At 38.4% G+C, this 16,796-nt stretch overlaps 1 protein-coding gene across 1 annotated transcript; it reads right to left on the minus strand.

The window, feature by feature from the left end:
• Positions 1-634: 634 nt before the first annotated feature.
• On the minus strand, positions 635-14,086 carry mios (missing oocyte, meiosis regulator, homolog (Drosophila)). The gene is made up of 12 exons (XM_008430977.2): positions 13,967-14,086; positions 11,829-12,695; positions 9,565-10,054; positions 9,253-9,351; positions 8,918-9,172; positions 6,716-6,885; positions 5,464-5,529; positions 5,210-5,368; positions 4,558-4,710; positions 2,948-3,152; positions 2,648-2,777; positions 635-1,330 (listed from the first exon to the last, which is right to left on the minus strand). The coding sequence occupies exons 2-12, from the start codon at positions 12,645-12,647 to the stop codon at positions 1,240-1,242; spliced, it is 2,637 nt and encodes an 878-aa protein (XP_008429199.1). The 5' UTR covers positions 12,648-12,695; positions 13,967-14,086; the 3' UTR covers positions 635-1,239.
• Positions 14,087-16,796: the final 2,710 nt, after the last annotated feature.

Raw genomic sequence — 16,796 nt, forward strand, 5'->3', positions numbered from 1 at the left:
AGATCTACAATAGGATCTAGTGGGCCACAAAAATGGCTATGGTGGGCCAGATTTGGCCCGCGCGCCTCGAGTTTGACACGTGCTCTAGTGCAAATATCTTAGTACAATTTAAATAAGAAAAATATAGGTTACTAGTAACTTCTCAGCAATAAATAGGAGTATATTTTTCCTTAATATTAATTTTTAAAAAGTGCTAGTTCCACTGGAAGATTATTTCACTTATAACAAGACATTTTTCCTTGTTATAAGTAAAATCTGCAAGTTTAGCTAGAACTATTTAATCAATATTAAAGAATTATTGAGTTAAAACAAGCTCATATGTGTTTCTGTAAAAATACTTATATGTTAGTTTTGTCTCATTTCAAGTGCGCTGAGATATTTGCACTAAAAACTAGAATAAAATTGCTAGGTAAGATTTGATGTTTTTGCAGTGCATTATTGTAATCGCACCCCGAACATAACGTTTATGAGGTATGTGGAGATTTTCTTTTCTCCACCAGACGATAAATACGGACTAAAACACAACAAAACTCACTTTAGAAATAATGGCACGACCTGATATCTGACTGTATATTAAAAACAACAGCATCCTGATTCAGGTTAGACTGGAAGAGGCTGGAAGCAGCACAACCTCTTGTGAGATTCTCCTGAGAGTGATTTTTATTAGTAGAGCAGTAAATTAGTAGTTGCTCCCTTTCTCTCGTTAACATGGTTAGTCAAATCATTACCCACACTTTGATTCCCTTCTTCATATAGACAACATTCCCTAGACTAATGCTTAACTGCATCACTCCAAATAACAAACATATTCATGTTTTTGTTTAGTTTCTAGAGCAAATATCTTAGTAGATTTGAAATAAGACAAAACTAACTTACAAGTAACTTGTAAGTTTTAAGTCAATAATTCCTTAATATTTTTGAAAAAGTATTAGTTCCTCTGGCAGATTCTAAGATTTTTCATCAGTTCTAAGGAATTATTGACTTAAACGAGCTGCTATTACTTGCTAAAAAGTTACTTGGTAGTTTGGTTTAATTTCAAACATACTAGGATATTTGCAGAAGAAACTAGACAAAAGCTCTTGGTTAGATTTTGTGTTTTTGCAGAGTAACTTTCTATCCAAGCAGCGTCTTCAGAGCGGGTCGTCGCCGACGCTCGCTGGTGTGGCGGCGCAGCAGCCGGTCTGCACCCGTTGGCTCCCGGCTCGTGTTTAGCTTCGGTTTCCGACACGCGTGTCCCGTTTAGCTGCTGTCTGCCGGCACCAGGTTCCCTGTGGTGTCCAGCTGCATGCATTTACACGCACAGGCCGACACCGGGCACTCTGTGTGGTCTCTGTGGGGCACATATGAACACGTTCTTATTCACAGGTAACTGTAATGTGTCAGGGCTGCAGCACAGTTAGGGGAACTGATGAGGATTTGTCGACTGTACTTACTTTCTCTTTGGGACCAATAAAGTATGTTTGAATTTGAATTGAATTTGATTCGATTACATTATCGATCTCGCTTATCGAGTCGATTCCTCATTGAGTTAGGAAATAAACTCTTTAATTCAACATATGCATCGAGTTTTCATTTTGCTTGTTCGATTCAAACTAAATTAAAACTTGCTTAAACGATAAAATCCCCCTGTAATTTTAAAACGAAATGCAACATTCAGGACATCAACAGTTTGTGTTTTTAACATAATAAATGAGCCTCGTCTGAAACCATATTCTAATTTATTTAATATGACTGTAAATGTTGGAGATTATTCATTCGGTATGGCGTTAATATTAACACAATACACAGAAAGTGGAGGAGTTTAACGCTAACTGGGACGTTCAAAGCAGGAGCCGCTGGGATCGAAGCTCCGCCCCCTTGAGAGTCACCGCCGTTGCTAAGCAACGTATCAAACACTTTACATTCATACAAATCGGTTGCCGGCTGTGTGGTGAACTGCTTGAGGATGCTGGAGGGGTTTCCTCCTTCTATTGTGTTTAAAGTTTTTAGCAACCGGCCCGACAATCGTCTTTCTTTTTGTGTAATACATATTTTAAAGCGTTTCTGCCGCGACGCCATCTTGGATATTCTCTAAAGCAGAATACGCAGCGTGTTCAATACGTCACAAGTTACGGGAACCGACAACGATTCCAAGTAATTGAACTCCTGAGAACCGGTCCTCGGTTCCTAACAATCCATCAATCGATTTTTAAAAGCTGCACCATCTGCCAATTTCTAATTTAAACCGTTATATACAATATTAGAACCACATTACAATATATGAAAGAAAAACTGCACTGTACTTTAAGTCGTCTCTCAACTCGAATTAGTTTGTTGGGAAGAAGTCAGAATATCAGGTTACCTTTCATAAAGGCAGGACTTGTTTTCACATGTTTGACCAAGTTTGTGAAGCCAGTGGTGTATTTAGCTGGTGCAGAATTATCAAATACATTTTAAATTAAGTAAATGTATGTCTGTATTTTTTTTTATTTTTTAAAAGACGTTCGATTCACCTCTGTTTTTCTGCATCGGATCGTTATCAGTCGATACCAAACCTCTGATATCTGTATCGATAAGTGAAAGCAGTGAATCCCTAACTTGAATACCATTTTTGGGTGTTACATGTGAATTTCAAAAGCATGAAAATAGTTTTCAAAATGTCGCCCACCTGAACCAGCTCAGCATGTGACCAGCATGCCCACCATGTCGACAGTTGTGACACCAGGTGAACCAGTTGTTGAACTGGGCGAGTTTGTTCTCCCTTGTTAAGTCCATTTTCTCATCCGACTTTCCAGTTCCTGAATCCAAAACATTCAACATTTAAACCCGACTATCAGCGCTGTTAGGAGTGATGTCACAGCAGTAAACGTCCAGGTGCTAACGGGTTTTAAACGGCGACCAAAGTCCAGTCATTCCTCCTAAAGTTAAGCATTACAGCATCTTCAGCTCCGCGTCCAGCTGATCCTACCTGAGCAGCTGGAAACAGGTGTGCCCATGTTCATGAGGCAGAGCGCACAGCGCGGCAGAGGCTTCCTGCAGCCAGGACAGCTGGTGACTTTTGATTTGGTGGGTGACCCGCTGACCCCGTACTGGCTGAAGCCCCGGCCCTGATGAGGCATCGCAGAGCAGCTGTAGGAGATGGACTTCCCGCAGAAATTACAGCTCACAAACACCTGCAGAGAGCAAAACACAGGGCTGGGGCTCAAACGATTAATCAATTAATCATGATTAACTGATTATTTAAAGTGCGTTATATCATAAAAACATAATAGACACACCGACTGTGAAAAAGCAATAAACATCACATTTGTCAACATGAAATATGTTGATCAATATTCCACATTCTACTCGGGCTGCAACTAAAGATTATTTGATTAATCCGATTTAAAAAATGGCACATTCTACAAATTTTCTATTTAACCTTTTTTAAAATATTATATTAGAAATACATTAAAATAAGCAAATAGTTCAATACATTTTTTAATAATAAAATAATCATTTAATTGCCTAAAATTCAATACCTTAGCATTCCTTAGTTAATCTGAACCAGTATTTCAGATTAGCCATTTTTGGCTAAAACGTATTTACAGACAAATGTTTTTACCTTTGATGCTTTTGGCTTAATTCCTGCTTTGAATTTGTTGGGTTTTTTCACCAAATGGCCTTTATTGAGACTATAATTCAGTTAACGATTAATCGATTAATAAATTAGTTGACAATGACTTCAATAATCGATTAATCACGATTAATCGTTTCAACTTTACTTACTAATCAAGGGCAACTCAAAACAGGAACTCAGTGCTTCGGTTTTGAGGTTTTCTGGGAATCAACTAATTTAGTAATTGATTAATCGTTAACTAGAGTACACAGACTTCAAAAAGGCCCTTTGCTGAAAGAAAAACATACTAAGAGCAGTAATTAGGCCAAAAATATACCAAAGAAATATGTTTTGTATTGTTTATTTTTGCAGTTATCTTTATTTTTTTATTTATGTGACCCATGTATGTTATGTATTTTTTGTTGTTCATGTTTTATGTGTAGATTCAGGGAATTGCCACTAATGGAGATCCAAATGGTTCAAATTCTTAAAAACAACCTCCAACTAAGCTTTTGTTATCCAGTTATTAATTGGTTAATCCAAAAATCAATCCCCAGATCAGCCCTACACTGCACTGATAAGCAGAAATGTCTGAGCTTTTCACATGTTGAGGTTAGAAGTATTTTTTAAGTTGTTTAATTGCATCATTTGCTACAAATGATCAGGTATTTACAAAAGGGATGCCATGTTATTGCATTTTAGGCAATAAAACGTTTATTTATTTAAAAAAGGAATTAAATTGCATTTTTAATGTGCTATCATATTGTATTAAACATGCTTAAGTGGTTAAATGAAAACTCTGCAGAATGTGGTCATTTTTAAAATCCGATTAATCGACAGAAGAACTGATTATTAAACTAATCGATAGTTGTAGCCCTGGGTAGGCCTGGTATAATGAGTATAAAACCAACAGCTTCATGCTGCCTGGGTTTACATTTTGTTGGGATTAAAGGCTCTGCAGCAGAAACGAGCGTCGTTACCTGAGCTAGAGGTTTGGAGCTGGGGTCCAGTTTGCCCCTGAGGATGTCAAACTCGGCCCGTTTGTGCCAGAACCTCCATGCGTCCAGCAGGTTGCGGTAGTTTTCGATCCAGCACTGGACCCGAGGGTCTTTCAACACGTCGCCAGGGGAGCCCTGGCAGCAGAGATCAGCAGGTGTGAAAACGCCCTTTGACCTTTTCATTTCAGAGCAGTTAGCAGAGCAAAAGGCAGCCTCATGCTAGCAACATGTTGCTCTGCACAGGCTGAGTGGTGAGCGCTTCAGTACCAATGGCATGTTGGTACAAGACAACTAAAGTAATTAAATAACACTTTGATGTTCTAGTGCTGCTTCATCGGAATAAGTAGATTTGAAGGTTTAGTACATTAAATTAAGTTTTTTTCCTCTTACATTTACTGTAAGTAATTACTTTGCAAGATAACAAAACTTTCTGGAAAAAATTTTGATTCACTGGTATTTAGCTGGAAGCTACTAACTATATATCATCTGGGCTATTATGACTATTTTAATAATCAAATAATCTATTGGATATTCTGATGATTAATCAAGTGAAACATTATCTCGTTCCATAGTAGCTACTTAAGCTATCACAAGAAACATATGGAGGAGAAAATGGCAGTGTTCATCAGAGTACCTTCAGCATGCAGAAGCTGGCGGTCTGGACGTCCCCGGTCCGGTCCACGTAGCTCTCCATCAGATCGACGCCATCTTTAGTGAGTCCGGTCAGCAGGATTCCCTCCAGGTTTCCTGCCTCCTTCATCTCAGCGGTCAGTTTGTCGATGTAACGAGGCAGCTGCAGGGAAATCAGCAGCAGACTCAGATGAAGCTGCTTCGCTACATGCGACACTTGGCACGTCGATGTGCTGCAGGAAGCTTCGCTCTGGTTACCTGAGCATCGCTGAGAAACATGCAGGCGAAGGCGACTCTGTCCCGGACGGCAACTTTGCTCTCATACTGAAACGGAAACAGAGGTAACGCAACACAATGCTTCTCTACCAGGACATGGGGGGGGGGAGCAACTACGTAGTTACATTTACTTAAGTAACGTTTTGGAAAATAAATAATTTTTACTACTCTGTGCTTTTTATTTCTACACTCACTTGAGTAAAATGTATGGATTCTCCAGCAACTGAATGAAAAACAAAAAATTCCCTAGACAGAGACCTTCAGTTTTTGTTAAAGTTTCATAAACTTTATATTGAAAGCAAAATATATTTTGCCTAATTTTGTTATTTTGTAATTGTGTTACGTCTATTAACCATTTTCATTTTAAAATGCCAAAATAAGCTCATTTTTAAACTCTTTTAAATCTTTTTCAAGCACATTTAACACTAACTGTTCAGGTAATTATTAAAATTTAAAAACATTTCACAGAATTAAAAAAAATGAAAACAATAAGCACAAAAATTTAAATAATTAAACCTTTAGGCAAACATAAAATATTGTATGTTTTTTTCTTGTTGTGCAGGTAAAAGAGAAAAAATGAACAACAATATTTTAGTGCTTTAAAATTATATTTTGGCCCCTTAATACTTCCAGCCTGGGGATTTTGGCCCTTGGACACAACTGCAATACATTTTGTTAATTTTCCTTTTTTACCTGGAATACATTTTATAACGTTTGATTGCATTCCTTAACATATTATCAGACCATAAAAAGTAGATATGCAGATTTTTTTAAGACTGTGTGGGAAGTCCTGCATGTGTTTTAAACTTTGAGCCTGATCTGAAGTGGAAACATTTCTGAAAGCAAACATCCACAGCAGCCCATCATTTCTATAAAAATCCAACCAGCCCGGCTTGGAAATGACTCACTGGATCGTCTTATCTCATTACGCGTTTTTACCAAGAAAAACTTTGAGAGAAATTTCAGCTGGAAGGGAAAACAAACATGGATTCTGGCCTTTCTCCTTTACACAACAGTTTTATGACTTATAAAGCCAACAGTGGAAATGGAAAACAAGTCTCTTCCTGTGCACCTGAATTTTTTCCACATAAAACCTCTGAAGTAATAGCAGCCAATTTATTACTGTGTTAAGTATAAATAAACCTCCTTATGGAGTCAGAACAAAAGGGCCACTGTCTTGGCTTTTCTGTATCAACTAACTGGCTCACTAAAAGTCGAAGGCGCAGATATTTACCAGCACGCCGTCGTAGGCTCCAGGCTCACTGGTGAGGAAGGCGAACATGACGCAGAGGTAGGGGTTCTTCAGCTGCAGCCTCAGAGAGCTGCACATCTCCCTCCACAGGGACGACTTCTCGTCGGTGTAGCCCGACAGCGCCATGGCAACAACGTTCAGGTTCAGGTCGCCTGTAAGTAACACAAAACTATTGATACCGAGTCGTTCACAGCCTGCTGTTAAGGAGGAACAATGTATGGAAGCAACTGATATAAGCCTTTATTTATACTTTGGTTTGTTTGTCTAGAACAAGGGTCAAACTCAAGGCCCGGGGTCCAAATCCGGCCGCACAGCTTTATATGTGGCCCTCTGGACTCCAGAGCTTTTAAATATTATTTTATGAGTCAAATCAAACCAGGTTTTATTGCTATACTGCCATATTGCATCAATTAGTCCCTGCAGTTTTTCAGGAATCCACAATCGCCAAAATTCATGCAATAATAAACAAATTCCCGAACTTTTGCATGCTAATAATAGTAATAATAAAGTTTTTTGATAAAGTGTTTTCAAACAAAGTGCTGAACAATAACAAGGAGATAAAACTAAAAGAGAACAATAAAGTTTATAATGAATAAATGTGAGTTTATTGGAATTTTTCTGCAAAAATGGTCAAAAGCATTGGGGTCAAGTGATGCTACCTCCCACCTGCAGGTGGCAGTATGGTGTAAAGTTATCCAGGAATATTTATCTATTTTGTACAGATGTGGTTTAATTACTGCTCTGAAAAAGTTATATTTATTCAGGAAATAACTTTTTCTAATATGAATACTCTAGTTAATGATTAGTGAATTACTAAATTAGTTGACGATTATCTGAACGATCGATTAATCCGATTGCACAACTAAACAAAAGATAATAAAAACATTGTTAATCTGCAGATTACATGATTTTTTTTCAACGAGTTCTTACATAAGTTTGTCGGGTTAAACATATTTTCTCTTGAGTAAGTGTGTGCAGAGGAATCACTCAGTAGGAACTAAAGCAGCGGCTCCGGCTGCCACGGCTCTGTTGACGCACCGTATCCACAGAACGGCTCCGTCAGTCGTGATCAGGAAACACAGCAGAAAACTCTTGACCTACTTTAGTGAAATTTTTCCTCGTCACACGTGTGTAAACAGCAGCACAGTGAACGCACTGTGTGCCGTGGAAAACATGACTCCAGTCGCCACATTCTGCTTTATTCTCCCTATAAACTTTATTTTACTTTATTTAAATATTCAGTTTGGTTTTTAACTTAATTTACAGCCTGTATTCATAACACATTTGGAAACACTGGCTGATTTGTTGAGGGGCTCTTCAGAACGAGTGATTCGCCCTACCACAGACGGAAGCATATCTTTAATACAGCCAATAAATAACATTAAATACAATGTGATTTATAAAGCATATTGAATACAAAATACAGAGTTTATTGAGTAAAGCAAGAAGAAGAGCACTAAAATATTTCCATAAACAAACTCCTAAACCTCATAGACAGCCTTCCTGGAAGCTGCACTGGATACCATATTAAGGCTTTTGTATTGAAAATAGGACATTAAAGTGTATAAAGTTAAGTGACTTTACTTTTGGTAACAAAGTGTAACTCAACTCCAAGCATATCCGATTAATATCCCATATTGTTGCGTCGTTCTTTTGGTACCTTATCAGTATTTTATCAACTTGGATTTTATTTTAAAGTTAGTTTGTAACCAGTTTGTCTATTTAATATAATTTATTTGTTGGCGCTTTATTACAGCATATTGAACAGGCACAAAATATCAAAACATTCCTTTAATTACATATTTTTGATAATTATTAAGTCAGTAAGTGAAACATTTAATTAAGCATGTTGTCATGAGATTTCAGTTAACAGCTGAAAATATCAGTTATGAGGGAAACTCTTTACCAAAGAGCTTCTTGTTTTAGTTGAGTTTGCTGCCACCTACTGGATGAAAATGGAAACATATTTGAGCATCAGAGGAGAGGAATGCATTTTGTTTCCATGTTCACAGTCTCCATGCTGGATAAGTTTAATTTTCCAGGTCTTTCCAAGCAGAATTCATGTCATTACAAGAAATTTAAGACTTTATTCTGAGTTATATTTCCTCTGGAGGACGCAGACAGTTTATTCTGTAATGCAGAAATGTTTTCGCCGTGTTCATTCAGCCTCGATCTACCGCTCACCTTTTTCGGTGACGGCTCCCTTGCTGAGGATCTGGATGGCGCGGCGGATATCCAGGTTGAAGAGAGCGATGGCCGCCGCTCGCTCCCACTCGCGTTCCTGCTCCAGAGAACGCAGGAAGGTTTCCACGTCGATGTCGGGACCGCGGCTGATCCATCCGCAGAGCCGCAGGGCGAGACAACGCTCGTCGCTCTGGAAGCGGGTTACGTCCGTCTGCCGGTCCGAGCCGCTCCAGCACCTGCGGCTCTCCGTCGTGCCTTCAGGAAGACAGAGAATTAAAGAGGAGCGGCAGCAACAACCCAGACAGATGTTTCAGGTCAGCGATTTGTTTTCTTACCCGAGCTCGTCTTCACAATGTTCTTGATGCCGGAATAAACCGCAAACTGCTTGTTTCCCTGCAGTTTCAGCTCCGCGTCCTCTGAACACTGCTTCATATGTGATACTTGGATAGGAAACAGTACAAATGTTCCAGTTTTGATAAAAGAGGAACCGATGTGTATTGATCCCATTACTGGTATTGAGAATGAACCCAATCCAAAACGGCAGATCTATTCAGTCCTCCAGACCGCTGCTGCTGGAGTTCTGACTAAAACCAGGAAGATACGACAGGTACCAAGACAGGTGAACAGGTTTCCTAGTGAAAGGATATAGAACAGGTCGAACCATAAAGACCTGAGCTGCGGGTCGCTCCCTCCGGCCAGCAGGTGGTTCCTCCAGACCTGGACGGTGTCGTGTCCGTACCTGGACTGAGCGCGCTCCCTCATCTTGGTGGCGATGTCCTTCTCGGCTGCACCGTCCGTCCCTTCGGCCTCGTCCTCGACGCAGCTGTACAGGTGTCGGCCGCAGGCCCACATGAGCGACGCCGTGGAGCTCCAGGCCAGAGAGATGCGCTCGAACACGGTGAAGTCAGTCATGACCCGGTTGGCAGCGGAGACCACCACCATGCGGTTCTGGGAGGAGGGGTGCCAGGCGAAGCTGCCGATCTGGCTGTCGCAGGGCTGCACGCTTCGCTCGATGATGGTGGGCTCCGTCTCGTCGCCGATGGGGGTGGGAGTGTGCTGCATGTCGTACAGGCGGATGATGTTGCTGTCGCGCGTCAGTGTCGCCAGAAGGCCGGTGCGAGTCGGACACCACGCCACCTGGTGGTAAGAGAGGAAAACTGGGATCAACAATATAAAATGGACCCAGTAAATCAATAGAAACATCTGTATCGGCCCATATCTGTCATTTTGGAACATATTAGTGTTGGTCGGGTAACTTAAACTGTTCTGACGTTAATAAACAATCTAACTTTCTCCCAAAGTAAAGTTCAAGCACTTTCCAAGCACTTTTAAGGTAAGTTTTCAAACTTTTCCAGCACCACACTTTGGAGATAAAAACAATACAAACGAAGTAGGAATGAACCGATTACAATTTTATGGTCGATTGCTGATTACCAATTTTTAAAAAGTGTCCAACCTGCCGATTCCGATTTTGGCTGATGCCAATTTTTTATGTCTGAAATGTCACTAAATATACAAAAGCAGCAAACCTCTCTCACTGCAGAGCAGAAGAGAACAGTGGTTGACCTTTAGACCTTAGCTGAGGTTCATAAGATCAGCTTCACATGTATCAGCCAATCAACAATCTCCCAAAATAAAGGAAAACAGCCAAAGTAAATTAGTCCACAACTAAATTTAAGTAATAAAGACAGTTTTAAATGTGTGATTATATGATGTAAATATCCCTAAATTAAGTTTTTTATTTGCTTGAATCCATTTTTGGGCCTTATCGCCTTTACTTAGTTTTATCTAAGAATAACTTCTGGTTTTATGTTTGATGTTTTTATTTTAAGTGACCATTTGTTATGTGTTAAACGGCAGTTTGACAACATCTTGTTTTTAGCAGCCCCTGATAGCGGCACGAGGTGTGCATGATGTAAATAAGAACATGTTTTAAACATGCATTTCTTTCATTATGTGCTAAAACTAAAGTTGCTTTTAGATAGTATTTTAAGTTGCAAACATAAACTTTTCTAAGTTTGGATTTTTGGCTTAGACTTTTTTAATGTGTGCATTTCCTGCTCTTACAGTAAATTTAAAGGTTTTTAAACCTGCATGTTCATCAGTAAAGTCGTCCTTATTTGTGAGGTATGCAAAGTATAACATCATTTAATAGTTATTAATGTAAAATGTTGTTTTGAAACATCTCTCACACATGCCTGAATATTCAGAGAACAAAATACTGATTTAACAGAATTTTTTTTAAACGTCCTATTTTAATAACATTGTTTAACGTATAAAATATAGACAATCTTTATTTCAATTACACAGATCAAAATGCCACTGAGAAATTCGAAATAATAAATATTAATTACATTCAAATAATCCAAACAAATTGTGTTACAGTAAATAATCTTCCTGCTCAAATTAAAAGCTTAAACACAACATATAAAGAAAGTTACAAAAAAATTCCACACTAATTTATCTGGCATTTAGCAAATAGAAATAATTTTGGTAATTCTCCCTGACCTAAAACAAGAAAAGTTTTATCTTCTCTCACTTCAGACAGTGATAAAAAAAAAATGTGTGTGTCTTTTTATGATTTATTTATCACTCATAACTTTTTTCTGAAGTAAAACTGGAGTTTTTATTTTTGCATTCTGGTATAAAGTAGAGAAAATAACAGCAGCGTGAATCTCTTTCAAAGACTTTTATAACCGACGAGCGCCGCTGCTGTTCTTAAACTGGACCTTGTACCTTTATTATGTTTACTTTTTTATTTTGTTTATTCAGTTTGATGATCATGTCAAACTTTTCTCTTGTAACGTTGAGCCTTATTTGATTCATTTTGTTAAAAAATAAAGAAGTTATTAATCTTGAAGAACTTCCTGCTTGAATAAATCAATAAAACAGAGAAAACGTCAGGCCGTACCTTAGTGAGAGGTTTCGGCTGTTCTGTGAGGGTCAGCACCGGCTTCTCAAACTTCCTCAGGTCCCAAATGGCTACCTGGCCTTCAAAGAAGGACGCCACGCGGTCGGGAAAGTGCGGATCGACCGTCACCCCCTGGATGGCCTTAGTGTTCACAAACGTTTTCTGGCTCGTGTTCCTCAGATCAAATATTGCGAGGTTTCTGTGCATGCCAGCCAAGAGCAGCTTTGTGTCTCGAAGCAGCCAGCAGAGGGACAGGCAGGCGTCGTTTTGGCCCAGCTCATACAGCGGCTTGGTCACCACCGTGCTGGAGTCCAGATCGACAGACGAGAGGCGGATTTTCTCAGCTGCTACGCTGGTTTCTGGGGCAAATTTGCTGCTGATATCCCATATGAGGACAGAGAAGTCTGCACGGTGCTTATCCAGCCCAGCTGCCAGTAGGTTGCTGTCCACCGGGTTCCAGGCCAACGTGTTGCACTGCCGGGCATGCTTGGGCACAAACTCTTTTCCCACCAGCTCTTTACACGTAGAGTTGTGGTTCTGGCCCAAACTGGTGAGCACGACTCTGCCGTTAGCTTGTCCCACAGCCAGCAAACATTCAGGCTCATGTTTTGGGTACCAGGCCACACATTTCATGTATGGAGTGTCAGAATTTATGGCTAGTAATGTAGCAGCAGTTTCCTCAGAGAGGGAGAGAGTGCCGGGTTTTGTTTCGGTGCTGCCCACAGGTCCGATGCTGTACAGGCCCAGCTCAGAGTCGCAGATGACGTAGCGGTTCGGGTGGTGAGGAGACCACAGGATGTCCGGCTTTGAGCCACTCATGATGGAGAAGCAGTGAGGAGGATTTCAGGAGAGTCCGTCTTCTGCAGCCTGAAGAAAGTCACACAAAGACACAGAAGAATTAAACATATAAATTTAAAAATTAAGAATCTCTAGCCTCAGAAAAAAACAACAGTATACATGATAAAACTAATAAAACAACACTTTGACTGTGTTACATGTAAACTATTTATTTATTTTGAACAGACAAAAAGTAAAAGCAAGAAAAACTACAAAATAAAGCAAATTATCAAAACCACTGATATGCAATTTTACATTATTTTTAAAAGGAGCAGGTAGAAGATACAGGCTCTTATGATTTCCTTCCCCTCTCATACTCATAACCTACAAACATTTAAAAGTTGCCTGATTTTGTTACTTTGCAATTATGTTATATATATAACATAATTATTTCCATTTTGATCCTTAAATTTCAAAATTTCCACATAACCATGTTTTAGTCCACATGATTTTATAATTTTTAAATATTAAATTACTGATATTTTGGTCAGTTACTCAGTACTTGAGTAGACTTTTTACAATTTTTTTTTACTTACTTGAGAAATTTCTTGGATGGCTACTTTTTACTTTTACTTCAGTCTAAAATATGTTGAACTCTTAGTTGAATAGAATTTTTGGGTACCCGTCTCTGGTTATTTGTTTTTTTTTTTCTTTCTCATTTGTGTTTAAAACATCATAATTTAATATTTTTGTTTATTGCATTGCATAATTCTTAACTAATCGATCAGATGTTATGCTCACTCAGGTCTATAGAAGCTTTTCTACTAAGTACTTTTTTTTTGCACTTAATTAATTAGTATTACCAATGAAAGTAGTGCTACTCTTACTTTGGTAAAATGCATAGTTTCTCTAGCTACATCTACTTGTAAACTCTATTTTTACTGTCAATCACCAACCAGTACGGATATATCTAGTAATGGAGTACTCTCTATTTTGCTCAGAGACCGATAGACATGTGACACGCGGGTCCATAAGCGTTCACTGTCCTCTTAAAGTTACAGCAACGTGTTCATTAGCTGAAATATTACTTAAATTTAAGCGACTAACTTTAATCCGAGAAATCAAAACGGCGCTAAATGATTAATAACAGTAAAGTTCCTACAAATTACATTATCAATGTGTGGCTAAATCGTTTGGAGGATCACAAAAAGCCAAAAGTTTCACTCGGTAGAAGAAGAGTTCAAAGTTTGTTGACAAGCTAGCACCGAGCTAATGCTAAGGAGAGCAGCTGAACCGCTTCTAACAGCTTAATGCGGAAGTCAAAACTATTTTTACGATATACGACTAACAACAGTACTTACACCGAGAGCGACTAAACTACAGGAAGTTTTACGTTTTGATGCACACATGTCTCCAGAAGGAAGGTTGCAGCACCGCGAAGATGTTGTGGGTTACACCAAAACAAGTCCGTGTTGTGTGACGTGTTCACCACATAAAGTTCCGCTGGTTGGAGAGGCTTATCATCAACCAAGTGGTAGAAAATATTTACTTTAATATAACTGAACGAACGGTTGATCATTTTAAATGCGAAATTTTACCATTTCGTAACTGAATTAATACATTTATTATTAAAAACCATCCTAGATTGATGAAAGAAAAAATATATTTTTCTTTTTTTTTAAATACTGTGGCTTTGCTGACTCTTAATGACGAATTCAGTTAATAAATAACTTTAATAATAATAGAAATATTTTTCTTTATCACGCTAATTTATTGAGAACCTCTTAGTTTTTTTTCTCTTTTCAATTCATGAATACTTACAAATAATTCAGTTATTTTGACCGTATAACATAAAATGCTTTCCATAAAGTAAAAGCACGGGGATCACCACTAGAGGGCGCCGCATGCGACCAATTTGATAAAGAAAATGATCCAACACCTTTTTAGAAAACTGAATGTCATGAATATTATCTGAGGCAAATAAAAGTTTTTAAACGTGTTGATTTCTGCCATGGGAGTGTAAAATTCACCCCTTAAATTATCAAAACCTGAGTACGATACAACTAAAATAACTATTATTTTATATGTATTTATCTATCTTCTTCATGAATACAAACAGTTTCATAAGCTACAGGCATGTTTTGAAGACATAAAAAAACTGGATTACTCTACAGATAGAAGTTGTCATCTTTGGACCAGAACCTCTGAAACAGAAAGTCAGCTTTTGTAATCATTTGAGCTTTGACGGCATTAAATAAAGAACCTCAGGGTTGTTTATTTAATGAAGTTAAATCCCATAATAAGCAGGTTTCTCAGATTTTCTTAGAATATTTGCAAAATTAGAAACATCCTGTCCAGAAGTGATGATAAAAACTAGCCCATGCATTTGTTACTTGAAAGCTGGACTATTGTAATTCTTTACTATCAGGAAGTCCACCAAATGCAGTTAAACTGGGAGTTTTCCTCTCCTCTGTCGCCACATGACTGACTGATTAAAAGTCAACACACAACGCAAAGGATTGTCGACTGTCGCTGCGTTCCCATCCAGGAGGACTCAATGGTGCAAGTCAAAAACTCTGTCTGCTGGGTTTCCTTAGATAGGAAACATTTAAAACTGAATAATAAACTGAGCTTGACTGCATTGTTTAGTAGTAGGGTTAGTTTATTACATACTGGCAAAAATATTGCTACAATATATAGTCTTTTTTTGTCTTTTGGTGAATTTGTGTCTTGCCAAAATCCTTCAACATAAAAATGTATCTTTAAAAACCAAAGTTAAATTACTGTCGTGCAAAAAGTAAAAGTAATTTGTGATAATGAGAGTTCTTAAAGTACTTTATTGTGAAGCATCTTAAAGTGATAAAACTAAAAATCTTTAAATGTTTTCATCACAGATTCCATTAGAAAGGCCGGTGTAAAAAATAATCATCTTCTGTAAAATACTCCAAGTTTCTCTTAGTGTTCACATTCATGGCCTTTGTACAGAAAAAAAACACAAAATGTATAGAGTTCTGGAAAAATAAATAAGAGCCCACTGCACTGAACCCCATAGAAAACCTGATGGTTGTTCCACAAAATGTTGATTTCTTAACTCTCCCCGAGTTAAAACATTAGTATTGTCGTTTATAAATTAATTTGAACTTGCTTTCTTTGCGTTATTTGAGATCTGAAAGCACTACATCTTTTCTTATTATGAAGCCTCTGCGAAAATTCAAACTGGACGCTCTATTCATCTCACCTGCTCAGCCAAGCATCTCGTCATGCGCCTCGACTCCAACCTACCGGTGACGGTACCGGGGACGGTCTCCTCCTCCAATCAAGCGTCGCTCCCTGGATCAGGTCCAGCTGTTCGTCTGCTTCCGCTCCTTGGCTGAGCTTCAACCTTCCTCCACCCTCCGCCTTCAGCTCGTGGTTTCTTCACCATTCTCTCCACCACCGGTGTCCGGGCCCGATGGGGGAAGACGTCTCTAATCTTCATACGCAGCGGCTCATTCTCTCCGGCAGCGTTACCAGCGCATCGTCTTCCTCCTGGGTCCGAGCGCTAAATACTTTCATTTCAATTAAACTTTATAAAAACCACCATCTCTCTCTGTGTGTGAGTCTTTCCAGGTTGAATTGACCATTTATAATTTTCTGCAAATAAATACGAGATTGTTGCTTGGAATTTCGGAGACATGTTGTCAGTAGTTCATGATAAAATAACAATGTTCATTATACCCAAAACTATATTTGTAGTAAAATCAGAGATAATGTTTTTCCAGAGGTGTATAGAAAACAAAAATGTGTCAATGTCGACTTTATATTTTTTTTTACAGCACTTCACAACAAACAGGTTGCACCAAAATCCAAAAACAATAAAATAATAGTAGTTAAAAAGAAAAACATGCAAAAGACATGAACAAAATTATTAGTTAAAAAAAAAAGCCCGAAAAGATTTAAACAAATCCCAAATATAACTTGTAGTTAAAAGCAGGATCTCTATTGTTGCCCCATTATTGCTGAGGTTTCCTGACGAATTTTAAATCAACGCTCTACCAAATCTGACTAAACTGTATTAATCTGTGTAATTAGATTAGATTAGCCAAAAATTGTACTCCAGTAAAACTAGCACTACTTCAACATATTTTTACTCAGGTGAGTCTGAAGTTAGTCGATTCCTCCCAGCGGCTTCTGGAAACCAGCCAAGACAGT

This window comes from Poecilia reticulata, linkage group LG16 (assembly GCF_000633615.1).
Source record: "Poecilia reticulata strain Guanapo linkage group LG16, Guppy_female_1.0+MT, whole genome shotgun sequence".
Lineage (NCBI taxonomy): Eukaryota > Metazoa > Chordata > Actinopteri > Cyprinodontiformes > Poeciliidae > Poecilia > Poecilia reticulata.